Source organism: Odocoileus virginianus, chromosome 20, assembly GCF_023699985.2.
Source record: "Odocoileus virginianus isolate 20LAN1187 ecotype Illinois chromosome 20, Ovbor_1.2, whole genome shotgun sequence".
Classification (NCBI taxonomy): domain Eukaryota; kingdom Metazoa; phylum Chordata; class Mammalia; order Artiodactyla; family Cervidae; genus Odocoileus; species Odocoileus virginianus.
Window position 1 is genome coordinate 2,711,060 of NC_069693.1, and position 27,897 is coordinate 2,738,956.

Genomic DNA, 27,897 nt, shown 5'->3' on the forward strand with positions numbered 1-27,897 from the left:
GACCCCATGGACTGTACTGTACAGTCCACAGAATTCTCCAGGCCAGAATACTGGGGTGGTAGCCTTTACCTTCTCCAGGGGCTCTTCCCAACCCAGGGATCAAACCCAGGTCTCCTGTGTTGCAGTGGATTCTTTACCAGCTGAGCCACAAGGGAAGCCCCTTATTTCCAGCTTTAAAATAGACAAACCACTGAAGTCTCTGTATGTGTGTGTGTGTGTATGTATACACACATACATACACACAGTGTCTAATATCTATTTAATAACATAAAGGCAAAATACAGCTGAGAGACTGGATGGTGGGAGGCTGACAGGGAAATAAGAGCTTGAAGCAAGGACAAGGGGCAATATGCTCATGGTACGTGGAGAGGATTCAGGAGATCTGTCTAACGTCGATAGAAGAAATGTAGGTTAGTTGTATTTGAAGTTAAAACACATCAGAGGAGCTATTATAACCCATTTGGTGGGATGAATTAAATCCTTTCATGAAGACTCAGGGAGTATATAAAGTTAGTAAATTTACAAATAAAATTTAACCAACTGTAATCAGGACTCTGATAGAAACCCAATTCAAATCAGCTTAGGAAAAATGTATTTATTAGCTCTTATAAATGAAAGATGCAGAGCATGGATGTCACAGCCTCAGGTACGCTGGCTGGACTTGGTGCTCAGGCTCATCAGATTAGCAGCTCACAGCTGTGCTTTCACTCGTTTCATCTCTGGCAGGCAGAAATCAGTAAGATGGTTGGAAAACTCTTAAATATTTTAATCTAAATAGCCCAATTTTTAGTAACCCATGGGTTAAAAGGCAAAACAGAAAGCATTTTGGATTGAAACCTGTAACACAGCATATCAAAATACATGGAAATCAGCTGACACATATAGAAAGAAACATCACTAAATTGTAAAATAAAGCTCTCAATGGCTTCAATCTCACCTTTATCAAATTAGAAGATGAAGCACAATGAAACGCAAAGGTAGCATAATAATGGAAATAAAGAATAGAAATCAATAGGAAACAAATATAAAAGCAGGTCAATAAACCCAATATATCTTCACTCAGACAACATGAAAGAAAATATTCCAGTTACAAATACCTGGAATGACAGAGATGACATCACTACAGTTATTAAGCAGATGATAAGGGAATACTGTGAGCCTCATGCCAAAAAATTTGACCACTTAGATAAAATGGAAAAACTTTCCTGAAAGATTCAAACTGCCAATCTTACTCAACCTCTTTAAACTTACTGTTTTATCCTTTGTCAGGTGCTTTTTATAAAGGAATAAATGTTTGATTTCTTGATATATCTGCCACAGCAATAGATCCAGTTTCCTACAACAAATTTTATAACTTTCATGAAATAAATCCAAGTTTAAACTCACCTTTTAGGATCTTATTATAAATAATGAAGCATGCAAGGTAGATGAGCTTTTGTCTATTAGCAAAGATCATTAAAATCACAGTCAAAACGTGTCAACAGAATTAACTGTCTTGGAAAATTAACTTGTAATCCTGGTATCTTGCAAACACATGTGAAGAAATATAGGATTGGGGGCTTCCCTGGTGGCTCAGTAGTAAAGAATCCACCTGCAAATGCAGGAGACACGGGTTTGGTCCCTGATCCAGGAAGACCCCGCATGATGTGGAACAACCAAACCCACGCGCCACAACTCCTGAGCCTGTGCTCTAAAGCCTGGGAGCCGCAACTGTCGCTTCCCGCCCCAGAGCCCTTGCTCCGCAGCGAGAGAAGCCGCCCCAGGGAGGAACCCCTCGCACAACTAGAGCCTCAGAGGGAAGCCCTGCGGCAGCAAAGACGCAGCACAGTCATGAATAAAATTACATAGAAATATAAGATTATTTCTTAAAGTACAGGACTCACCTTATTTGACAGTCCCTTGGACTGAAGGGAGATCAAATGAGTCAATCCTAAAGGAAATCAGTCCTGAAATTCACTGGAAGGACGGATGCTGAAGCTGAAGCTCCACTACTTTGGTCACCTAATGTGAAGAGCTGACACCCTGAAAAGACCCTGATGCTGGGAAAGATTGAAGGCAGGAGGAGGGGACGACAGAGGATGAGCTGGTTGGATGGCATCACCGACTCGATGGACAGGAGTTTGAGCAAGCTCTGGGAGTTGGTGATGGACAGGGAGGCCTGGCGTGCTGCGGTCCACGGGGTGGCAAAGAGTCAGACCCGACTGAGTGACTGAACCGAACTGACAGGAAACAATTAAAAATGAGTGCACAATCTGCCTTGACTTTTCCCAAAGAGCTCCTCATTCTCTTCTAAATGATTTAAAATTCATTCCATTTTTTGGCAATGTGGCAGAAGTACTGAGAATCAAATATAATGGGGCAGCAAGAGGTGAGCTTGAAACAAGATGTCAAGCCAATGTCAAAGGCAGTAGGTTCTGCTTCGTGTGGAGTCGGCAGCTGAGGGGAAGGTGGGCTTGGTCCTCGAGGTGGGGTGGCCTGAGGTTGGGGGGAGACTGAGATGCAGGAGCAGTGGAGGCGTCTGCACTTTAAGAAGTTAAATAACACAAGTTCCTGAATTTAAAATCAGTTGGTGAATTTGGGGACTTTCTCATTTGTGATCTGTTACCTCTTGCCCAGATTGCCTGAATTTTTTTACATATGAGTCTGAGAAAGGAAAAACTGCCTATTCTTTGGTTTTTGTTCTTTTTCTGCCTTCTATTGGGTTAACTAAGGATTTTTTATTATTCCATTTTATTTGATTAATTGCTTACATCTCTTTAAAAAATGTCTTAGTGGTTACTCTTACGGTTACAATGTACACCTCTAATTAACCGGAATATGTCTTCAAGTAACATTAACAAGATGTTACACGGTTTCCTAATCTCTCCCATCCTTTGTGTCTGTCATATATTTACACTTACACTGCTATAGCATACTGCTGTTGACAGCCATCTCCCCGATGGTCAGATAAGTCTAAAGTTAGGAAAAATTATCTTACCTTCATTTATTCCATTTGCAGATCTTCATGCATATCCGAGCATATGCTGTTTCACATCCCTTCTGCTTAAAGAACTTCATATAACATTTCTTTTAAAGTAGGGTCCTCTGGCAATGTATGTTCTGTTTTTCTTTCTTTGAGAAAGTCTTCATTTCTCTAACGATTCGGAAAGATATTTTCATGAAAAATTTCATAGAGACAGTCCCCCTCCCCACTTGGTTCCAGTGTAATGTCTTAACAAAGTCCTTCCTGGTATTAAGCTTTGTAGATCTCTGCTCTGTTGTCGTTATCCATCATTTATTCAGATACCTCTTCTCAGTCACTTTGTCTCTTCTGGGACTCCATCATGTTATGCGTTGGGACAGCAGATCTTGCCCCACAGCTCTCGGGTGGTCTGTTCTTTGCTGTCACCCCTGCCCGCCCCAGTGTTCCAGTTTGGCTGCTTTTTATTGACTTACCTTCCAGTCCATTATTCTTTCCTTGGCTGCATCAAGTATACCTATGAGCCTGTTGAAGGTTTTGTTCATCTCTACTGTGTTCATTTCTGATTATTTCCATGTGATTCTCACAGTTCCATCTCTCTGATCAAATGACCCATCTCATTTGCCTGTTAAACACCTTTTTCATTAGAGCCTTTAACGTATTACTCACAGTTATTTAAAATTCTGTGTCAGGGAGTCTGGTTCCAGTTCTTGATTGCTTTTGTCTCTTGGTGGTGGGTATTGATTTTTCTTGTAGCTTTGTAAAAATTACTTTTGACCAAACTCCATGTATCTTGTGTTGGGCAGTAGAAACAGAAGTAAATAGATTTTAATTCTTAGAAATGGTCATGCCATTTCTTCTGTTATGCCTTTCATGTTTTCATTAATATAGTTAAAAACTGGATGAGGTTTAAGGTTGCTTGTTGCTATGATCACCCTAAGTTCATCACAGCCTTCAAAATTCACTAATGATTCCTTAAAGTGAGGGCTTGTGTTTCACAGATTTATCTCAGTGTCTGGGTAACCTTCAAAATTAGGTGTTCCCTTTTGACTATGCCTTAAGAGAAAATTCAGCTAAACTAAGGTTATTTTCATTCATTCAATATTACTGTTTACCACTTCCTTTGCGCCAGTCACTGTACTAAATGCTAGAGCTTGTAACTCCCCTAATACCTCACAACCCTCTGCCATTAGTTTGTACATCTGTGCTTTCTCTGTTGCCTTCACTAGCCTCCCAACATTTGTGTGCCTAGTAAATACCTATTCTGCCGTTAATACTATCAGTCTGCAAAAGTGATCCATCACCATGGAGTTCACTATCCTTGACACTTCTTGTGTACCTTCTATGCTTCCGTATTTAAATAGTCTGTATTTCCTAAACTGCAAGTGCCTGCAGGCAAGAACAGTGTCTTATTAGTACACAGGACGTGTTTTGGGTGTGTGACCACTGACTTGGAACCAGCGTCTGGGGCAGACGGGCAGAGGACTTAACGAAGCAGAGGGCTGTGTGTACATAACGGCCGGGAGGAAAGACACGGCCCCCACGGGCCTTCTGTGTCGTCTGCTCATTCGTTTGCTTGGAGTGCTGATTTTTATGCTGATTTTGCAGACTGATATGATAAGTTTAAATGGAAAATTAATTGTTCTATTATACTGCATGCATGGTCCCTTCATAAATCCAGTTGTTATTTTTCAGCTGTGGTCAAAGTTAGAGTGACCCAACCATGTGGTCAAACAATCCACACAGTTGTCTTAACAAGATATGGGTATTTTCAAAAATAGCTTTTGCAATAGGAAAACACACATAAGAGTCCAACTGTATATAACCCAGTTCCAAAAAAGAACTCTGATTTTATTTCTCACATATTTTGCACAAACTGGAAAGAGGGGACTGAACACTAGTATATACATGGTGATCAGCTGACAAGAAAAGAGCCCGGCACAGAAATGCAGGGTTTTTCTCATGTATCAGGTTTAGTTTGCCATAACAAAACACCATAAACTGAGTGACGTAAATTCATTTCTCACTGTTTTGGAGGCTGCAAGTCTGAGGTCAGGACGACACAGGCTGGAAACTGGTGAGGGCTAGTTTGTCTCCTTGTGTCCTCGCACGGCAGAGGTCTCTGGCATCTCTTCTTTTAAAACACCATTCCTATTATGAGGACCACATCCTCAAGACCTCATCTAACCCTTACTGTATCCCAAAAGGCCTCAACTCAAATACAGTCACATTGGGGGTTAGGTTTTTAACATGAATTCAGTCCACGACATCCCATTCTTCACCAATCACTTGTTGCACACCAGTGTTCTTACATAAAAATACCAATGTTTATTCGTATAAATATAAATTCATATACAAACAAAATAATAAGTTCTCCCCATTCTGAAGTTCCTCACTCTTCAGTACATCCTGTTTTTTCCCCATTAGCTTGTCCCAGGCTTGTTAGATTTTTCACACCATGAAGATCATATATCTTCATATTGATAGAGACAGTATGGTAATGATTCTATTGCTCCACACAATTATGAGTGCTATTATCTCTTTACTCAGTCTTCTTTATTCTTACCAACAAGTTACTGTTAGCTGAAAATGGCACCCTAGTTTGTGAGAAAATCCCTTCTGTGATACTTCTAAGGGACAAACTCAAACTCTTTCTTCACGTGACCTTAAGTCAGGCTCACAGCTCCATCCAGAAAAATGATTTACAATTTACTTTGTTGTACATAACCAATGAAATAGCTTTAAAGTTACAATGAAAATAAAGTATCAGTTATTTTTATCAAATCAAGAATGCTCTTCATTAAAAATGACTGACCCAATCATCTGAGCTTGCTATTTTGAAACTAAGATGTATGATAAAGTCACTGCTTCATTTGATTTCAAATCCTCTGGTCAAATCATCAGTTACTTTTGTTCTTTGGCTTTCAAAGTGGGACACATCATCAAACTGCCCCATTTTTACAGTTTGTGTTACAGACATGCGTTTTCCCATACCTCTGTCTCGCTACTTTGCTGGCCTCCCTCTCTGCTTTTACATATTTAAAACGATCTTAAGCCTTTTCCTCAGAATGTGTATTCTGATGTCGAATCAAGGATGAGCTCCGACTGTATGCCTTTCCACATTTACTACATTCATAGGGTTTCTCCGAGGAATGACTTCTCTGATGCCGAATAAGATCGGAGCCGCTGCTAAATGCCTTCCCGCATTCATTACATTCATAGGGTTTCTCTCCAGTGTGACTTCTTTCATGGAGGATGAGGGATGTCCGCTGGCTAAAGGCCTTCCCACATGTCTTACATGTGTATGGTTTCTCTCCAGTGTGAATTCTTTCATGTTGGGCAAGGTGTGCACTCTGACTGAAGGCCTTCCCACACTGATCACATTCATAGGGCCTGTCTTCACTATGAATTCTCTTATGTCTCGTAAGAGAGATGCGGTGACTAAAGGCTTTCCCACACTCCTCACACTGATAGGGTTTTTCTCCAGTATGAATTCTCTGGTGTTCAATAAGAAATGACTGGCGGCCAAAAACTTTACTACACTTATTGCATTTGAAGGGCTTCTCTTCAGAATGAATGTTCTGATGTATTTTAAGGTTGGCAGTTCCAGAAAACATCTTCCCACACTCTTTACATTCAAACAGTTTCTTTTTCTTTGTATGGACTTTCTGGTGTTGGATAAGGGATGAATGCCGATTGCAGACCTTCTCACATTTATTACACTGGTATAGTTTCTCTTTATTATGAATTCTTAGATGTAGAATAAGGGTTGAAAGCCGCCTGAAGATCTTCTCACATTTATTGCATTTGTAGGGTTTCTTTGAATTGTGAATTCTCTGATGAAGCATAATGGATGAAATTCTATTAAAGGATTTCCCACATTTTCTGCATTTATAAGGATTCTCTAAATGGTGACTTCTCTGCTGTAGACTGTGACTTAAGGCCTTTTCACAAGTTTTCTCTCCAGTATGAATTCTTTTATGTATAACAAGGACTGATTTCTTACTGAAGGCTCTCCGACATTTATTGCATTTGTGTATTTTCTTTCCACTGTGAATTTTCTTATGAAGTAAAAAAGATGACATGCAAATGAAGTCTTTCTTACATTTTCTGCACTGGTAGACATTTTCAATAAAGTGGATTTTCTGATGTATACTGAGAGATGAGCACTGATTCAAGGCCTTTCCACAGTCAAAGACTTCCTTTTCACCATGAATTTTCCCATGTAGGAGCAGGGATGTCCTCTGAATGAAGCTTTCCCCGCATTTATCACATTCAAAGCTTTTCCTTCCATTGTGAATTTTCTGGTGAAGAACGAGGGATGAGATCTGTCTGAAAGCTTTTCTACAACTACTGCATTCATAAGGCTTCTCCCCAGCATGAGAATTCTGATGAAATTTAAGAGATAAGCTTTGACTAAAGAACTTCCCACAGTCATTACATTTTAAAGATTTCTTCTCTGAGTGTACTTTCTTGGGTTTTATTAGGACTGAATTTTTCCTGCAGCCTTTCTTTCCTGTGGGAACTTTTTGTGGCATGGAAACGGGTTTCTGATAGATGCTTTGCCCAGATTTGTTGCACTGATTTGGAGGTAACTTCTTGGTCTCACCTTTAGACCCTAAGTCTGAAAGACATCAAGAAATTCAGTTTGTTTTCCTGTGCTAAAAAATTAAGCTGTTTGCAATAATTATTGATCAAAGTAATAACAATGATGATAATCAGAGTAATAACTCTTTGAGTGTTTTATTATGGTTTTAACATAGTAAGGCCTTTATAGAAATACTTAATAGCAGAAATTCACAGAACTGCAATTTGAAATGAATAGTTTTATTATTTAATAAGTATATACCATATACTTTGGAAGAAAAGCTATGACAAACCTAAACAGTGTATTAAAAAGCAGAGACATCACTTTGCTGACAAAGGTTCATATAGTCAAAGCTATGGTTTTTCCAGTACTCATATATGGATGTGAGAGTTGGACCATGAAGAAGGCTGAATGCTGAAGAATTGGTGTTTTTGAACTGTGGTGCTGGAGAAGACTCTTGAGAGTCCCTTGGACCACAAGGAGATCAAACCAGTCAATCCTAAAGAAAATGCTGAAGCTGAAGCTCTGGTACTTTGGCTATCTGATGCGAACAGCTGACTCATTGGAAAAGACCCTGATGCTGGGAAAGATTGAGGGCAGGAGGAGAAGGGGGTGACAGAGGATAATATAGTTGGATGGCATCACTGACTAAATGGACATGAGCCTGAGCAAACTCCAGAAAATGGTGAAGGACAGGGAAGCCTGGCATGCTGCAGTCTATGGGTCATAGAACTGGACAAGACTTAGCAACTGAACAACAACAACATATACCATACCATATTAAACTCCATAAACTGTTCAATAGATAAATGTAGTTTTTACTATAGGAAAGGTCCAGGAAAGGCAGAAGGTAAACTATAGGCAGACACAATTTGCCAAAACTCAAAACATAAGAAAAAGATGATCTGAATAGGTACTTATCTATTTAAAACACTGAATCAGTAATTAATAACCTTCCAAAACAGAAAGTACCAGGCCCATGTGTGTTTGGGCTAGTGAAATCTATGAAACACTTAAGGAAGACATTATTCCAATTCTCCATGATCTCTTTCAGAGGACAAACGCAGAGGGAGTACTTACTACCTCATTGTATGAGGTCATCATTACCTTAACACCAAAACAAGACACACCATAATAAAAGCAAAGTACAGACCAATATCCCCGTCAAATACTTATGCAAAAATCCTAAACAAAATACTAGTAAGCCAAATTAAACAGTACATTAAAAGGATCATACACATGAGTGAGTCAGATTTATACCGGAAATGCAAGGATAGTTCAACATAGGAAAATAAATGTAATATATCACAATCACCAAATTAAAGGACAAAAACCACATGATTATCTCAACTGATGCAAAAAAAAGCTTCTGACAAAATTCATCACTCTTTCATGATAAAAAACCACTCAATGAGCTAGGAACAGAAGGAACTACCTTAATTTCACACCAAAAACAGTTTGAACATTTATTAATTAATTTGAATTAATAAGTGAATTAATCCAGTGAAGTGGCAGGATATAAAATCAACACTCAAAAATCAGTTTTGTTTCTATATACTACCAATGACCACTCCATAAAGGAAATTGAGAAAACAATCCCATTTACTATAACATCAAAAAGGATAAAATATTTAGGAGTAAGTTTAACCTAAGAGATGAAAGACTTGTACACTGAAAACTACAAACATTGCTAAAAGAAATCAAAGATATAAATAAATGGAAAGACATCCTGTGCTTGTGAGATTGAAAGACTTAAAAACTGTCCATACCACTCAAAGTTATCTACAGATTCAATGCAATCCCTATCAAAATCCTAGTAACATTTTTTGCAGAAGTAGAAAAAAGTCTTAAAGTTCATATGGAATCGCAAGGGACCCTCAATAACCAAAACACTCTTGAAAGAGAGAAATGAAAAAGGATGCTTCAGACTTCCTGATAATTAAGATGATGTGGCAGTGGCATAAAGGTACATACACAGACCAATGGAAGAGAATAGACAGCCCAGAAATAAACTCATACATATCTGGTCAAATGATTTTCAACAAGGGTGCCAAGACTGTCACAAAGGGGAAAGAACAGTTTCTTCCACAAATGATGTTGGGAAAACTGGGTACCTACTTGCAAAAGAATGAACATGGACCCCTTAATTACACTATATACAAAAACTAACTCAAAAATAGACTAAAGACCTAAAATGTAAGACCAAAAGTTATTACACTGCTAGGAAGAAAACATAGGGGGAAAAGCTTCAGGACATTGGATTTGGCACTGAATTTCTTTGATATGGCACCAAAAGCACAGGCAACAAAATGAAAGAAGAGAATGAGAGTACATCAAACTTAACTTTTGTGTTCCAAAGAAAACAACAGGAAAAAGACAACCTATGGATATTGCAGATCGCATATATGATAAAGGATTAACGTGAAGAATATATAAAAAACTTCTACAATTAAAAGACAGATGACTTTATTAAAAAATGGGCAAAGGACTTGAATAGATATTTCTCCAAGGAAGACAGACAAATGGCTAATAAACACATTAAAAGATGCTCAACATCTTAATCATTAGAGAAATTTAAATTAAATCCACAAAATCACCTCACAACATAAAAACAGCCAATATATATATTAAAAAAAACCAACAACAGAAAACAAGTGCTGGTAAGCATGAGTAGAATCTGAAACCCTTGTGTGCTACTGGTGGTGGACATGAAAAATGGTGTAGCCACTGTGGAAAATGGTATGGTGGTTCCTCAGAAAATAAAAAAAAACTACCATATGATTCAATAATCCTGACACTGGGTACATATCCAAAGGAACTGAATCAAGATCTTGAAGAGATTTATCTGTACATCCATATTCACTGCAGCATGAATCACAGTAGCTAAGAGATGGAAGCAACCCATAAGTCCACTAACAGATGAATGGATAAAGAAAATGTGGTATATATATACAATGGAATATTATGTAACCTTAAAAAAGAAAATCCTGTCATGTACTACAACATGGATGAACCTTGATGACATTATGCTAAGTGGAAAAAAGCTAGTCACAGAAGATCAAATACTGCATGATTCCGTTCATATGAAGTATCCATAGTAGTCAAAATCATACCAAGGGCTGACAAGAGAGATGGAAAGAATTAATATTTAGTGGATATGGAGTTTCAGTATTGCAATATTTAAAAAGTTCTAGATACCTCTTGGGAGAAGGCAATGGCAACCCACTCCAGTACTCTTGCCTGGAAAATCCCATGGACAGAGAAGCCTGGTAGGCTGCAGTCCCTGGGGTCGCTGCAAGTCAGACACGACCGAGAGGCTTTGCTTTCGCTTTTCACTTTCATGCATTGGAGAAGGAAATGGCAACCCACTCCAGTGTTCTTGCCTGGAGAATCCCAGGGACGGGGGAGTCTGGTGGGCTGCCGTCTATGGGGTCACACAGAGTCAGACACGACTGAAGGGACTTAGCAGCAGCAGCAGCAGATACCTCGTGTTCAACAATGCAAATATGCTTAACTGTACATTTAAAAATGGTTAAGATGGGAATTCCCTGGCAATCCAGTGGTTAGGACTCTGTGCTCTTACTCCTGAGGGCACAGGTTCAATTCCTGGTCAGGCAACTAAGATCCCACAAGCCAAGCAGCACAACCAAAAAATAAATAAATAAAAACTAAATTAAAATGGTTAAGATGGTAAATTTAATGTTATGTGTTTTTTACAATTAAAAAATTAAACTCATAACTGTAAAAATGAACTAAAAACACAACAAAATTAAAAAGCCCGTAACTTGACCAATCAAAGAGGAATCTATTAATACGAGAGAAGGAAATGAGTTCTTGAAAAGCAGTCAAAATAAACATTTACGGGAAGGATTTTTAATTTTTTTTTGTAACGAATGAAGACAACACTGCAAGTAAGATCATTATAAATACAATCACTAGAGAAGTCAGAATACACAACGCTTTCTCTGAAGGGAAATATGAAAACCAAAGCAGGATGGGGATGAGGCCATTAAAACCTGAGCTTCTGAGACCAGACGCTCGGGTTCAAACCACAGCTTCGCTGCTACTTCCCAGCTAGATGACCTTGGGCAAGTCACTGAACGTCTTTGGCCCTCAGTTTCCTCATCTATAAAATAGGGATGATCAGAGGACCTACCTTACCGAGCTGTTTGGAGGAAACTGTACTTAAAAAAGAGTATCAACGACTTCCCTGGTGGTCCAGTGGTTATGAATTCACCTTGTTATGCAGGATATGCAGGTTCAACCCACAGTCAGGGAACTAAGACTCCACATGCCAGGGAGCAACTAAGCCTGCGAGCTCCGGAGCCCAGGTGTCATAACTAGGGAGTCTGTAAGGCAATCCAGCATGACGCAACTAAGACCAGATGCAGCCAAGTAAATAATTTTTTTTTTTAAGAGTATCAGATACATAGTGAGAGGCTTGTTGAATATTAATTATTCTCCCTCTGGGGACACATACTGAAGAGACTTGAGTTTTCTGAACAACTTTGGGGTCTTTGAGGTGGAGAAAGTAGCTCTCAACTATTATCTTAAAGATGTTGCCCTTTTATGATGAAAGGCACTTACCCAAGCCCCGGCGTCTTTTCACCGGATCCACCATCCAGGGCGCTTTCCCTTTCTCCAATAAGGTGATCACGTTTGGTCTCCGAAAGCAAAGTCCTATAACACAGGAAAAACATTAAAACTGAGCATGATGTGGGCACCACAGCTATTAGAATCAGGCTTTGTCTCAAGAGAAATGGGGTTTATTCATGCAAAAGCAGCACAGAGGATGTGAAGGGTAGGTGGAGAAAAAGGATGAAAGGTCAGTCATAGAGAGCAGAGCTATTCACTTCTAACTCTACAAAACCCACTACTTTGGGGAAGAGTTGGAGCAGAAACTCCTGAGGCTGGTCATTCATTCAGTCTTTCCACATCCCAGCCTGCGGTCCTCTGGTCTGCTGTAACCCACACTCCCACAACTGCTCCCTGTCAGCATCCACCAGTAGCAGTACTGGTGGCTTCCATTTCTGCTTTGCTTTTTTCTCCTGCAACTCCCAGAACGAGCCCCATGTTGCCCCCTCAGGAGGATAAACAAAACAGGCAGTGCTCCCCTCTCGTTCTGAAGTCTGAGTCCCATCCCCAAAGTCCTAAAAACTCCAAACTCTTCCGTCTGTCCCCCCAGTCCTAGGATGGAGGATGTGTCCTGCAGTTACCATCTCTATTACCTCAGTGTCCAATATTCACCTTTTAATAGTACCTGTTAAAAGTCAATTCTTTATTTTTCTCAAAAACAACCCAAGTCCTCAAAGGTTTTATTTTATATAGTTACTATTGATATATGACCAGTACCTACCACTCCTAGACATATACCCGAGATGAAAATATGCATCCACACAAAAATTTGTACATGAACATTCATAGCAGCAGATTCATAACAGCCATACAGTGGAAACAGCCTAAATGCCTATCAACTGGTGAATGGAAAAAACAAAAGGTAGAATATTATTTGGCCAAGAAGAGGAAATGAGGTACTGATACATGCTACAATGCAAATGAACTTCAAAAATATTACTTTAAATGAAAGAAGTCAGACACAAAGGACAACATATTTGATTTCATTTTTATTGAACACCAAGAATAGAGAGATTCATAGACAGAAAGTAGATAATGGTTTAGTGTTTGCCTAATCTGGGGGCATTAGTTGGCACAGGTAAATAAAAAAGTGATTGATGATAGTCACAGGCTTTCTTTGTGGGGGGCAGTAATAAAGATGTTCTAAAATTGACTACGGTGATGGGTGCTCAAGTCTGTAAATACACTTGAAAATCCAACTGAACTGTATACTTCCATGGGTGAATTGTATAATATGTGAATTATACCTCAATAAAGTTATTTAAAAAAAAAAAAAAGCCAAACTGGAGTGGCTTCTGTTTCTCCAACTAACTGATTCACATCCCTCAACAGTACAGTTGTGCATCATGGGCGCAGGAGAGCCTTACCGAGAGAAACCAGGTTCTGGTAGTTTTCCAACATGACATCTTCATACAGATCCTTCTGAATGGGGCTCAGCCGTTCCCACTCCTCCTGGGAGAAGTAGATGGCCAAATCCCCAAATGTCACTGGCGCCTGAAATGGAAACACAGACATCCTTTCACTGTGGGCTTGTGCTTCCACACAGCGGGAGAAGACAGTGAACTTCCAAACAGGGAAGACACACGGTACCAGGGTTCTACTAAGGAAACACTTGAGGTTCTGAGATCAAAAGGGGCAGTTGTAATAAGTAAAACACAGTACAATATGATATAGCTGGTATTAAAGGTTTTGTTCCATAAAAAGCATATCAACTTGGACTTACACAGCACTGACAAAGACAAGGCATTCTGCTAGGTACCCTGCACCCCTAGCTCATGTTGGGCAGTGACCAGGGCACTGCCAGAGGACCACAGCAATGTCACAGATGCGGGAACTGAGGCCCAGCGAGGTGAGGTAACTTACTGGAGGTCTAACAGCTTGTAAACGGAGAAACTGGGGTTCAGTCTGGGCAGTCTTGCTTCTGATTCATGTGCCTAACCACATATGAGTGCATTATACATGGCAAAATTTTTGCAGATGTTATCAAGGTTACTAATCAGTTGACCTTGAAATTGGAGGAAGTAGCCTGGATTATCTAGGTCGGCTCAGTGTCATCACAGGAGCCCCCAAGAGCAAAGGATTTTCTCCAGCTGGTGGGAAAGGGAAGTTGGGGAGTGGTATAGGTATTGGTATGAGTGGTATTGGACCTCTTGATGCTGGTTTGAAGATGGGATGAAGGGAGCCACATGGGAAGTAGAGGAGAAGGAATGAAATCTTACCAGTAACCACTGAGTTTAAAGAGGACCCTGAGCATCAGATGGGACCACAGCTGGCAGACACCTTGATTTCAGTCTTGTGAGACCCAAAACAGAGGACCCAGCTAACCCCAGCTGGGTCTGAACCCCAACCCACAAACTTGTGAAAATAAATGTATGCTATCTTGAATGGTCACGTTTGTGGCAATAGGGAACAAATACACACAACTTGAAGAGCAGAAGTGTCTATTATGAGAAACTGCATTCAGGAGGCTTACTGTAGAAAATCGCTTGATCGCTAAAATCTTGAAACATGCCTATCATAGGAGGCTGCCTCACTGGCCTGGCTCCAACTAACTTTATCTGAACACCTACAGGGTCAGAAGTCTCTCAAAGTTAGAGAAATTTCCTCCTCATAAATATGGGCTGTACAAGTAGAAACAAAGCAACATGAGAGATCAACTCCGGAGGACAACATCCAGCCCTCTGCCCCAGCAGGTCCCACCTGGGCACTCATGTCCACCTTGAGAAATCACGGTGTCTCTGGTCTTCTCTCTGGGGAGGGAAGACAGGCAGAGCCCCTGGAGATGCTGAATGAATAGGTGAAGGGTCAGGCGCACACTGAGAAAAAAGGAGAGGGGGGCCCTGCTCACGCTCCCACCCCCTGACGTGATGGAAGGAAACCAGGAACCAGGTCTTAGCTGTGTCTCCATGGGGCAGGAAGGAAAGAAATGGTTTCCTACAAGGCAGAAGAACTTTCCTGAAGGAAGAGCAGTCACTACTTACCTTGGACTTGGACTTCCCCGGAGCTGCAGGCATCCTCTCCTCCCTCTTGTGGGCTCACAGCTGGAGGAGGGCAGAGCACTGAGAAGGTGGGCCTGGGGGAGAAAAGAAGCCGTGAGACTGCTGGGGCCACTGGGAGTACCCACAGCTTCCGGGCCCACACCTTGGTCACACACATGCACCAGGGAAGTCAAGAGCATCGTCTGAAACATTCCTGCCCGTTCTCAACTTCAGGGAGGAGCTGCAGCCAACACCGTCTACTCCCGAGATCACAGGAGGCGCCAGGTCAGGAGACAGTGAAAGGGGCAGACGCCTGCTCTTCCAGGTGACAAGGAGCTGTGGAGCACCCGCCATGTGCCAGGAGCTGTCCCAGGGGCTGGCGGGGGAGCAGTCAGAGCAGGTGCTCCCAGGTGTCTTACATTCCAGCAGGGAGGACAGGACCACACAGAGCCCAGCGTGAACTGAGACCCCTGCTGTGAAGGAACCAGGACCTGAGCAGGGAAGGAGGGGCGGGGGTGGGGGGAGGCCTCTCAGAAGCGGCGCCAGAGCCGCAGCGTGACTGCAGTGCACCTGTGAGTCACCTGGGCGCGGGGAGAAAGGCATTCTGGGTAGGGGTACAGCAGGTCCAAGAGCCCCGCTCAGGCCCACGCCGGGCGCGGGGAGAAAGGCATTCTGGGTAGGGGTACAGCAGGTCCAAGAGCCCCGCTCAGGCCCACGCCGGGCGCGGGGAGGGGAGAGAGTGCAGGTGAGCGGGAGCAGCGTGAGGGAGCAGGGAAATGGTGGGCCTGAGGTGACTGCGGGCAGCAGGGGCTGGGTCATGAAGCGAGTGATAAGCAGTTTGGAACTGATCTAAGGGTGATTAGGTGTGGGGAGGCGTGGTAGCTGAGCAGAGGAATGATGTGACTGACTCAACATTTAACAAAAATTTTTCTTGGTGGCTATGTGGCGAATACTATGGATGTGTGTTGGTGGGGTAGGAAGCAGGAAGCAAGAGCTGCAGAAGGGGCTCATTAGACAGATGTGCAGAAATCTCAAAGAGATACCTCAGTGGTGTGCACCAGGGTGAGAGAGGAAGAGGTGAAATGTCCAGAATCGCCTCTGAGGGAGGCCCTCTGTCGCCCCGTCACTCTAAACGTGTGCTGTCCAACATGAATACCAGTGGACACCGAGTTCTGGAAATAAGAAACTGTTTCATTTTATTTCAATTCATTTATTATTAAAACCATAAAAATGATGAATACTAGAATCATTGAATTAAAATGTATGACTAGTGTAAGACTAAAAACTGATTCTTAGTTCAGTTACTATAAAACTTTTAAGTATGTCTGGCACAATTTGGGTTTGTTTGTTTTTTGGCCATGCCATGTAGCTGGTGGAATATTTCAGCTCCCCAACCAGGGATGGAACCCAGGCCACAGCAGTGAAAGCCCAGAATCCTAACTACTAGGCCACCCAGGATCTCCCTCTAATAATAAATATTACAAAATTTAAATATAGATCAAATATCTCCAATAAAAATTAAGTGTCTGGATTGAGGTGAACTCTAACCATAAAATACATACCTGATTTTAAAGACCTAGTATGAAAAAAAATGTAAAAAATCTCACGGGTAATTGTTTATATTGATTACAAGTTGAAAAGGTAGTATGTCAGATATACCGTATTGAGTTTTAAAAGGTATTATTAAGACTATACAAAGTTGGAAAGACAGTCTCTTCAACAAATGGTGCTGAGAAAACTAGACAGTCACATGTAAAAAAAAAAAAAAAGAAACAAGGTCATTCTTTAACTCTATACACAAAAATAAGCTCAAAATGGATTAAAGATCTAAACGTGAGAGCGAATACTATAAACCTCCTGCAAGAAAACATAAGCAGAACACTCTCTCATATAATCTGCAATATCTTTTTCAATCCATCTTGCAAAATAATGGAAATAAAAACAAACAAAAACAAACGGGATGGGACCTACTCAAACTCAAAAGCAATGAACAGAAACAAAATGAACAAACATGAACAGAAACAATGAACAAAACAAAAAGACAACCCACAGACTGGGAGAGAATATCTGCACCGATGTGACTGGTAAGGGATTAGTTTCCAAAACTTATAAACAGTTTATGACACTTAACAGCATCGAAACAAACAACCCACTCAAAAAGTGGGCAGAAGACCTAAGTAGGTCTTCTCCAAAGATGACACACAGATGGCCAACTGGCACATGGAAAGAAGTTCAACATTTAGAGAAATGCAAATCAAAACTACAGTGAGGTATCACCTCACTCCAGTCAGAATGGCCATCATCAAAAATCCTAAAACAATAAATGTTAAAGTGGAGAGAAGAGAACCCTCCTACATTATGGGTGGGAATGGAAATTGGTACAGCCACTATGGAGAACAGTATGGAGATTCCTTAAAAAACTAAAAAGAGAGCTATTAGATGACCTTGCAACCCCAGGCCTGGGCATGGATCTGGAGAAAAACATGACCTGAAAGAACACATATGCACCCAATGTTCATTGCAGCACTGCTTACAGTACCCAAGACGTGTGAGCAACCTAAATGTGCACTGACAGAGGAACGGGTAAAGATGTGGACATATATACAATCTATATACTCAGCCATGAAGAAAAATGAGACAATGCCATCTGCAGCAACACAGATGGACCTAGAGTGTTTTACTGAGTGAAGTCAGACAGAGAAGGAGAAGTACTGTTTGACATCCCTTATATGTGGAATCTAAAAAGACAGGATACGAAAGAAGTCACTTACAAAATAGAAAGAGACTCACAGACTTAGAGAACGAACTTATGGTTGCTGTAGGAAGGTCATGTACACACTGCTGTATTTAAAATGGATGCTGGGTAGTCTGCAATGTCTGCCAATTTCCATGGTGCAAATACCACCATCAGAGTGCACTATAAGATATCAAACTGATGCCACTCAACCTGAGGCTGAGGAGATGTGTGCGCTATGGGCTTGTGTGAGCCCAGCTCAGCACTTCACTGCCATGTGGCCTCTAAGTTCTTCTGACTAACGTCCCTGCACAGCAGAGGAGAGCTAATGTCTAGCTCAGCAGCCTGAGAACACCCCAAAGCAGCTGCCCCACCACATAAAACTCCTGAAGTCTTCTGCTTGTTTTCTGCAACAACCATATGACTTCTGCATTCCATGTCATGATAAATCTGTGTTAATATAAAAACTGTTTAAAATCACTTACCGGATTCTTCCTTTCTGACTCCTCAAGTCAAGTGGACTGCTTCAGGAAGCGGCACGGCATCCATCCCGTGGTTTCTCATAGCTGCTTGTGCTCGTCAACCCTGAATTAAAGGTGCGTGATTCTTGTCCACGAAGTAACTTCCCCCAAGGAACTCAGCACGGCTGGGAGGAAAGAATAGCAGTTTGTCATCAGATAATTCTGGATTCAAAGTTTGCCTCTGCCGAACTGGCTGTGGGAGAGCTACACAAAGCCTGTCTGCTCATCTGTACAATGGGGTAAACACAAACCTTCTGCGCCCTTAGCTGGTAGAAGTTTACCTGAGTTACCCTCAACAACAGGCACACAGTTATTTCTCACCTTCCTTTTCCTTTTCAATTTGGTATACACCAAGCATCACCAAGGACGCCTGACACCCACCAAGAGGGCTGCAGTAAGAATTCTCACACAGTGCTGGTTAGAGAGAGACTGGCGACTTGGCAATACTGCCTAAGACTGAGGGCACACATACTATTTGACCCAGGTATTTCCGGTACGACATCCCTGCGTGTGTGTAAAATGACAAGGTTTGCAGGAGGAGGCAGGACAGTCCTTCAGTGAAGGGCATCCACCTGGAGCCAGGCGGTCTGGGTTTAGCTTCCGACTTCGCCACCCACTTCCTGTATGACTCAGACACCCTCCCTGTCCTCTCTGGGCCTCAGCTTCCTCAACAGCCAAATGAGGAAAATGACCAGGACAACTCCACAGGGCTGCTGTGGAAATTAAAAGAAAGAAAACACTCAATAAACTCAGGGGAGTGCCAGTGCTAAACAAGTGTTAGTTTTTAAATTGTCATTACCTTACTAAGTCCAAGCTCACAGTGCTCAGTGTATGACAGACCAATAAACCGAGAGACGAGCTGCTAGAACAAGGAACAGCGACTTAATCTGGAAGGCCAGGAGACTGAGGAGGTGGCGGACTCACGTCCTGAAGAACCACCTTGCCTAAGTTAGAATTCAGGCTTCTTTTATGCTAAAAGGGAAGGGAGTAAAGGCAAACATTTCCTGGTTCCAATCAACCTCTGAAAGCAATGTGTTAATTTCTTCCTTCCTGCAGTCATTCACAGGTGGCCCTGGTCAGGAGGATTCCGGAGATCTAAAGATATTTTACCTCCATGCTCATTACCTGGCAAACAGAGTTCCCAGAGATGGGCCACTATGTATAATTTAAGCTTACAGGCGATGGCCCTTTAGTGATTAACTTGTAACAGAATACAAAGGTTCTCCCCATTATGATTACCTACCTGTCAAGAGCCTGGAAACAACTGCCTATCAGTAACAAAAGGAGTGAGTGAATGCTACATGCACATACGGGGCACCAGGTAGCCTTAAAAGGAATAAGGCAGCACTATCCCAGTGGGTCTTTACTGAGGGTAATTTTGCTCCCAGGAGATGCAATGTCTGGAACATCTGTAGTTGTCCCAGCTTGAGGGGCAAGGTGCTCTAGGCCTCTAATGGGCAGAGACAAGAGACGCTGCTAAACATCCTACAGGTACAGGACAATGCCCAAAGCATAGAACGAACAATCAGGCCCACGATGTCAGCTCTACTGAGGTTAAGAAATCTGCTGTGCCTGTCGTGTGTGAAACGATTTCCAAGACATGGTGTAATGATGGAAAATAGGTGTAGAGGAAAATGCTTAGGAAAAAAAACAGGATATGAATACTTGAGTGAAAAGGCACAGACAAGTTCTGGAAACGGAATAAAGAAGTTGGTAGCAATGACTGTCCCTGAAGAATGGAATTGGGTCACTAGGTTTCAAAACTCCCTTTTCCCTGCCTATGCTTTGGCAAACGCACAATCACCTCTTCAAAACACCACCACAAAATAAGGAGGCTGGATCCCACTATACCTCAGGGCAGGGCTCTAAACCAGGCCGTATTCTGAATCCCCGACCACAGGGCAGGAAAGGGCTGTGCAATTTTAGCACAACGGTAAAGTCTTGCTCCTAAGATGAGGATGGCTAGAACCTGCATGAGTACAAGCTTCAAAAATTCCTGGAAAGCTCCACCCGCACCGCTGCCAGTGTTGCCGGCTCCTGGCTCGATACCGCGGGGCTGGAGCCTCAGCCCTGACTGCCACCCCAGGCCCAGGCAGGAAGGAGCCGAAGGGCGTGGGTGTGGGCAACGGGGGCCGTGGGAGATGTTGCTGCTTCCCTGAGCGCTATGCCCCGTCCATTCAACAAGGACACGGCCAGCATGACTATGGGCGGCAAGGAGGTGACCGGGAACCCCCATGACACTGCTAGGCAGGAAGACTACGACGGCTGCGGGCCCTGTCCCACCAGAACACCCGCCTCGGGCCCACCCGCCAGGATGTCACGAACCTCACCAGCTATGGCAGCATTCTCACTGAGGGCTTCCCTGAGGCCACACATCTCTGCATGGGGTTCCCATGGTGCTCACTGGCAGCAAGACAGAGCTGGGGAAGGAGTCAGAGCAGCTGCACAAGCTTCAGGAGGCCCAGCTGGAGCCCGGCACCTGCACGCAGGGCTAGTGTGCCCCCTGCCTGGAATGTTCTGCCGTTCTGGGAGAACAAGGAGGACATCTGAGAGGCCGCCGAGGCTGCCCTGAGCGCTCTGCAGAAGGCACAGCGGCAGAGCAAAGCGGCTGCCCCTGCTGCTCTGACACCTCCCAGCAGGCACACGGCCCCCATGACAGGACGGACAGGGCCCAGGTCCTCACACACAGACTGTCCCCCGAATCCGGTCCCCTCCCCAGGTCTCAAAGGGTGCCTGGAGTCGGGTGTCTCCTGGACCTCGTGTCTGGGGCCTGGGGTCAGGCTCTTGGCACATTCTGGAAATCTCTCCTTTCCCAGCTGGGGTGCTGACCACAAGCTCCCCTCCAACTGGCGTGATGGTGGTGGGGAGGGTGGATTCTGTCCCTCTGTACCCCAAAGCTGGCATTTGTCCCCAGGACTCAGGAGTGCCCTCATCACAACCAGCCCCCAGCTGTGTCCCCCCATGCACAACAGGTCGTCAAGGCCTACGTCTGAAACACAAAATGATGTCCGGTACATGGACCAACATGGACTTGGCAGCCTTCCACAGCTCCCAGGCCTGCTCTCCCAGGTCACCCCTCCCCGAGCTCCTGAGAAGGCTCGGCTGCATCCTCCAGCTTCCAGCTTTATCCCCCCAGGAACTCGGGCAGCACGGTGGGGCGGGGGCCCATCAGGGGACATGGGCCCCAACCCGGAGCATGGGGGCTGAAGCAGCCCTCTCCCACCTCCTCATGCAGAGGACTTCAGTCTCAGCCCTCAGCCCGGCCACCATCTTTCCAGAGCTGGACGCACAGCGGGCAGAGAAGAACTTCTCTCAAAAAGCATTCCCTGAACCATCTATCTGACTCCTGCTCAGAGACACCTCACCTGCGACCCTCCCCCCCCACCACCTGCCAGAAACCCAAGATGAAAAGTGACATCAGCTCCAAGTGACCTTAGGCAAGTCGGGTCTCTCTATAGACTGTTGCCCCACCTGCAGAAAGACAGCACTGGCTCATTAAACCGTCATCACGCACCCATCTGTCCCTCACAAGCCCCACTTCCACTGAGGTGGAACCCAGGCCATCCTGGCTGCTCGGGAGAACAGATTCAATGAACCCCCAGCACAGATTAACTGAATATCCTGGAAGGTCTGGGGTCAGGGGCACCCGAGTTTTTAAACAAGTGCCCCGGGTGACTCTGATGTCCCATAGATTGGGAGCTGGTGGCTCCTGAGTCAGCCCGGGAATCAGCATTACCTAAGATGAGCTCATGGGCAGCAGGTGGTTCCTGCCCACCCCGGTTATCTCCCACATCAGCCCTCTCCCTGGCCCAGTGCTTCGGTCTCCAATGGGCCTAAGAAAGAGAATTCTGAAGTCCGCTCTACCCCACCTAGGTTCCCCAAGGCCCAGCCATGGCCTGGGGAATCAACAGAGCATTCAGTCCAAGACCTCGTGGAAAAATCATAGTCTAGGGCAGAGGTCCATAAAATACAGTGTGTGTGCCAAATCAGGCCACTATTTTTGTAAAGTTTTGCTGAAACACACACACACACACACACACACACACACACACACAAAAGCTACTGGATAGTGGGACTTCCCTGATGGCACAGGGGATAAGAACCTGCCCATCAGTGCAGGGGACACAGGTTCGATCCCTGGTACAGGAAGACTCCACATGACACGGAGCAGCTAAGCCTGTGCACCACAATTAATGAGCCCACGAGCCACAACTACTGGGCCCACATTCTGCAACTACTGAAGCCCGCACACTCAGAGCCTGAGCTTCGCAACAAAAGAAGCCACGGCAATGAGAAGCCCGCTGCTCACCGCAACTCAAGACAGCCTGCGCAAAGCAACAAAAACCGAGCACGGCCAAAAATAAGAAATAATTTTTTTTTTTTTAAGTTACTGGACAGTGGCCAGGCCTCCCTTCTGGGCACAGCACACCCGTGATCCGGGGGGCTGTGCTGGGTGTTGAGCTGGGGACGGGTCCTGACATACCTGAAAGGCACACAGACTCGCCGCCTCTGTTCAGCCAGCTTCTTCCTGCTGCACCACCTGTCTAGTATTTTAAGCTCACTCTCACCCTGAGCCTGAAAGCCCCAGATGCCAGGGATACAGGAAGGCACTTTCTCCAAAGACGCAAGCGCAGCTGTAACGGAAAACACAGGCTTTGCACATGTCAGCCCTGCCCCTTTCCCCGCTGGGCGTGGGAGCAGATCTGACCTCCCCACGTAAAATGGGGCGGGGCTGGGAAGGCCCCTACTGCAGGAAGCACAGCGGCCAGGGCTACCTTCAGCAGATGCTGAGAGCACTGCGATCTCCTCTCCCCTCCCCACCACCAAATCCGTTTCTCTGTCGCTGAGAAGCCCCAGAGGAGCCCCCAGGCTCTCAGCCCTGTTTGTGCACAGTAATCTCTCCAGAGTTTTTTAAATTAAAAACTGATGGCGGAGCCCGATGCCAGAATAATCAAGTCAATCTCTGGGACCTGAGTCCAAGCATGTCTTACTCCTATCTTCTAAGATTTCTGCTCTATGCAAAGCCACAGTTTAGAACTACTGCCCCAGTCTCGGAGCCCCAGGCTGGAGATCTCCCTGTTGAAGCCCAGACCTGATGAGCACTGCGGAGGACAAAGTCTTTGATAAGCTCAAACTCTTATATTCCCCGATCAAGGAATTCCAAGGAGGGACTTCTCTGGTGGTCCAGTGGTTAGAACCCACCTGCCAATGCACGAGACACGGGAGCAATCCCTGGTCTGGGAAGATCCCACAGGCCTCGAGGCAACCAAGCCCACATGTGCCACAGCTGCTGAGCCCGCGCTCTAGAGCCTGGGATGCTCTGCAACGAGAAGCCACCAAAATGAGAGGCCCCGAACGCAACTAGAGTAGCCCCTGCCCCCCACAACCAGAGAAAGCCCAAGAGCAGCCACGAAGGCCCCATGCAGCCAAAAAGAAGTCAATAAATCAATAATCTTTTTAAAAAGAATCCCAAGGAGTCACTCCTGGCTTTGGAGTTAACTGAGATGTCCACAGGAAGCCTTGGTGTTAATACTGAAAGTGCATCCACTGTCACTGTATAATCCCTTCACTCTGCTTTACTTTTAAAGATACTTATTGACACCTGTTATAAATTTAACTTCATCTCTCTACTACATGCAAGCACCAGATGAGTAGAAACCAAGTCTGTCTTGTCAGCCTGGCCCATGGCAGGTATCTGAATGCTGAGTGAGGGACTGCCTCTCAGAGCCTATCCTGGCGGCAGGCCACAGATACTGTTTTTTTCTTTCTCATCTCCGGAACAATATCCCTTTATACCCTCTCTCATTGAGCACCCCTGACTCTGGCCCACCCTCACGCCCTGAGAATATTCATGGTGTGCCCTCATCGTGGTCCTGTACACTAGTAGTTCTTAACTAGGAGGACTGTATCATCCACAGGACACCAGGCTGTGTCCAGAGACATGTCTGCTTGTCAAAATTGGGGAAGCGGGGTGTGCTACTGGCTTCTAGTGAATAGAAGGCAGAGATAATGCTAAATATACTACAATATACAGGATAGCCCTCCCCTGTACCCCACTCCAATGAAAAACTATCTGACCTTAACTATCCAAAGTGCCAAAGCTGAGAAGCCCTGGAGAGACTAACAGACATCTCCAGATCTCTGTGTTACTAGGGATACTTCTCCCCAGTCCCTGCCACTTCCCATCTGGGATGGCAACCCCACACGCTCCCTTGGGACAGCTCCATCCAGGAAGACCCTCTGCTCCCACCCTCCCAGGACCCTGACCAAAAACTTCTGAATGTAAGTTTGACCTAGACTTTAAGGTTATTCTACCTCTTGACTGGAAACCCTTTCCCTGGGGCTCCGCTTTTTGCTTTTCTTCTTGTGTGGATTTTATTCTCTGTGAAATCTCTGCAGTTATTACACTAATAATAAAGCAATTATCACTTACATATTGTTTACTTGTGTCAGGTACTTTTCGATTGGGTTGATCAAAAGGTTCATTCCAGTTTTTCTATAACATTTTACAGAAAAACCCAAACAAACTTTTTGGCCAACCCAGTACTTAACATTCACCACAAGCATAAGATCAGTACTATTATCTCCATTTTGTAGTGGCACTATAAGTGACCTCTCCCCAAATCACACAACAACTGAGTGATGAAACCAGAAGTCCCAGAGTCACCCAAGCTACACTGGTAGGAAGCAAACATACAATCACATGCAGTCACAGGTCCCAGAGACCAGGGAAGACTGCATGCATGTGTGTGTGTGTGTGTGTGTGTGTGTGTGCAAACACATAACCATATGCAGTCACAGGTCCCAGAGGCCAGGGAAGACTGCATGCGTATGCATGTGTGTGTGGGTGTGTGGGGGGGGTGTGTGTGCAAACACACAACCATATGCAGTCACAGGTCCCAGAGACCAGGGAAGACTGCGTGTGTGTGTGTGTGTGCATGTGTGTGTGCAAACACACAATCACATGCAGTCACAGGTCCCAGAGACCAGGGAAGACTGCATGCATGTGTGTGTGTGTGTGTGTGTGTGCAAACACATAACCATATGCAGTCACGGGTCCCAGAGACCAGGGAAGACTGCATGCGTGTGTGTGTGTGTGTGTGTGTGTGTGTGCAAACACATAACCATATGCAGTCACAAGTCCCAGAGACCAGGGAAGACTGTGTGTGTGTGTGCATGTGTGTGCGCAAACACACAATCACATGCAGTCACGGGTCCCAGAGACCAGGGAAGACTGCGTGCATATGCGTATGCGTGTGTGTGCATGCTCAGTCTTGTCCAACTCTTCTCGAACTCTATGGACTGCAGCCCACCAGGCTCCTCTGTCCATGGGATTTTCCAGGCAAGAATACTGGAGTGGGTTGACACTTCCTCCCTCAGGGGATCTTCCCGACCCAGGGATAGAACCTGTGTCGACAGCATTGGCAGGCAGGTTCTTTACCCCTGTGCCACCTGGGAAACCACGGCTGACTCTGCCCTCCCTCCACATGCACTAATGCAATAACAGGCAAAAAGGAGCAACTGGGCCCGAAGAGTTCAGCTCCTCAGCTTCCAGGATGACCGCCCAACCTCAAGTTCAGAGACGGAGATTCTGCCAGCATTCCCCACTGTGCTCCCACCTCAGGGCGGGGACAAGGACGCACGGCCACCGGCACGACAGCGAACACCCGGAGCCCACACCGCGCTGTGACAGCCACGCTCCGTCCTGGGAATTTTGATTTCACGACGTTACCCCAGGTAACCGTCCCAGCGCTGACGCGGGTGCTGTCATCACCCGATTTTACCCAGAAGCCCGCAGTCCTGTGAAGCGGCGCAGCGTCCTCCCCACGGGGACCCTCCTCCCGCGGCTGCAGGGAGAGACACGGCACGACGGCGCCGTGACAGCGGCACCCATGCACAACCGCAGAGCCGCTGACGTCGGACAGCCACCGGGTCAAACCACACAGCCACGCCAGACAGCGCCACACACACACACACACACACACACACACACACACACACGAACGCGCTCCACACACACACACACGCGCGCGCGCGCGCTCCAGCGGCACGAATCCTCACAGCCACACTCACACGCCCGCCCTCCCACAGGCGCAGTCGCTTCTTCCTCACACGACCACCACAGACCTCGCGGGGAAACACGAACGCGGGCCCGAGGCACGTCCCCATCCCCACACGGCCGGCTCCGTCAGACCCGCAGAAACGCCACCATACGCCCTCCTCCCCTCACAGCACGGCGAAGCCACCTCACGCTTCACATACAGTTCTTCATCTCACACTCCGTCACCACACGACCAGACACGGCCCCCCGAGCGGTCGCGAGCGCCCAGACAAGCTCAGCCACATATCCACACTGACCCCATCCTCCCGGGTCGCGTCCCGGCGACTACCAACAGCAGCTGCGCTGGCACCTCGCGCAGGCCCCGCTCCCGGGTCGCTCCCCACGCAAGCGCACTCCCCGGCGAGACCCCCGGGCCCCCGCTGCCAGGCCCCGCCCCGTCACGCTCTGGACACGTCGACGGGCCGCAGCCCCGCCCCCAGGGCGGCCCCAAGAGCGCGAGGCCCCGCCCCTAAACAAAGCCACGCGGCGCGCAGGCGCTCTCTCACAGCTCCCACCGGCTCGGGCCTGAGGCCCCGCCCCCTCACACGCCAGCCGCGGCGAGCACGCTCGCGCGATCCGAGCCGCTCTAGAGGGCGTGGCCCCGCCCCCTGCACCAAAGCGCGCAGGTGCCAGGTGCGCTTTGCGCTCCCGGGGGCCCCACCTGTAGCGGTCCTTAGGAGATCCTGTAGACGGATTCAGGTGCTGAGGCCCTTCCCTGGGCCCTTCAGCCAGACCCAGTCTCCCCAGGTCGCTGCCCTCCTGGGCATCCATACCTACACGCTCCCGTCCGGGGGCGTTCCGTCCCAACACCCGTCCCTCTTCTTCCAGGGCTTAAAGGGACGGGGAACCGGGCTCACCCGCGGCCTGGAACGCGCGCGCTGGCGCCTGCGCACTGCGAGCTCAGGCTGCTCCTCCCAGAAGCCTCCGGGACGTGGCGCGGCTCTCGACGGGCAAACCCGGGTCGTGACGTGAGGTCGAGGGATCCCGGCTCACGGTGGCTCCGATCTGTCTGGCCCAGAGTCGAGTGGACCCAGGTGAGGGGCGAGGGGATGGTCCTCCAGGACAAGGATGGAATCTCGTTTGCGACTTGGCTGAACGAACTGCCCCAGAGTCCTATTCGCGGCGCCTTTGGAGACTCGGACTACACCTCCCTGGAGCCACTGCGGCCTGTTTCCACGCCTTGTGATGACGCGGCTGCGTGTGGGTCCGGTGGGGACGCGGGCGCCCTCTGGTGGCGGCGCGTGAGGTGACCGCGAGACTGAGACGATGGGAGGTGTGAGCTCGTCCGCAATCTGGGCATGTGCGTGCCGGCTTGCGATTCTGCATTGTGTGTACGTAACCCACCATTTGTGGTTGTGTACTGAGGAGAGTGAAAAAGTTG

General features: G+C 46.0%; 1 protein-coding gene and 1 pseudogene across 11 annotated transcripts; one reads left to right on the forward strand and one right to left on the reverse strand.

Annotated features, from left to right (window-relative positions):
• Positions 1 to 4,789: 4,789 nt before the first annotated feature.
• On the reverse strand, positions 4,790 to 27,897 carry ZNF667 (zinc finger protein 667). 11 transcript variants are annotated; one of them, XM_070451672.1, is made up of 9 exons: positions 26,774 to 26,890; positions 23,618 to 23,735; positions 22,899 to 23,049; positions 18,380 to 18,540; positions 16,204 to 16,332; positions 15,164 to 15,255; positions 13,550 to 13,676; positions 12,135 to 12,227; positions 4,790 to 7,583 (listed from the first exon to the last, which is right to left on the reverse strand). In XM_070451672.1, exons 6-9 carry the CDS (start codon positions 15,194 to 15,196, stop codon positions 6,010 to 6,012), a joined length of 1,827 nt encoding a protein of 608 aa, XP_070307773.1. In that variant the 5' UTR covers positions 15,197 to 15,255; positions 16,204 to 16,332; positions 18,380 to 18,540; positions 22,899 to 23,049; positions 23,618 to 23,735; positions 26,774 to 26,890; the 3' UTR covers positions 4,790 to 6,009. The 11 variants fall into 11 exon arrangements, with proteins under 11 accessions (XP_070307773.1, XP_070307772.1, XP_070307774.1 ...); XM_070451671.1 differs by lacking the exon at positions 22,899 to 23,049; XM_070451673.1 differs by lacking the exons at positions 22,899 to 23,049; positions 23,618 to 23,735; positions 26,774 to 26,890 and adding an exon at positions 27,374 to 27,897.
• Positions 15,513 to 21,408, forward strand: LOC110138478 (rho-related GTP-binding protein RhoF pseudogene; annotated as a pseudogene).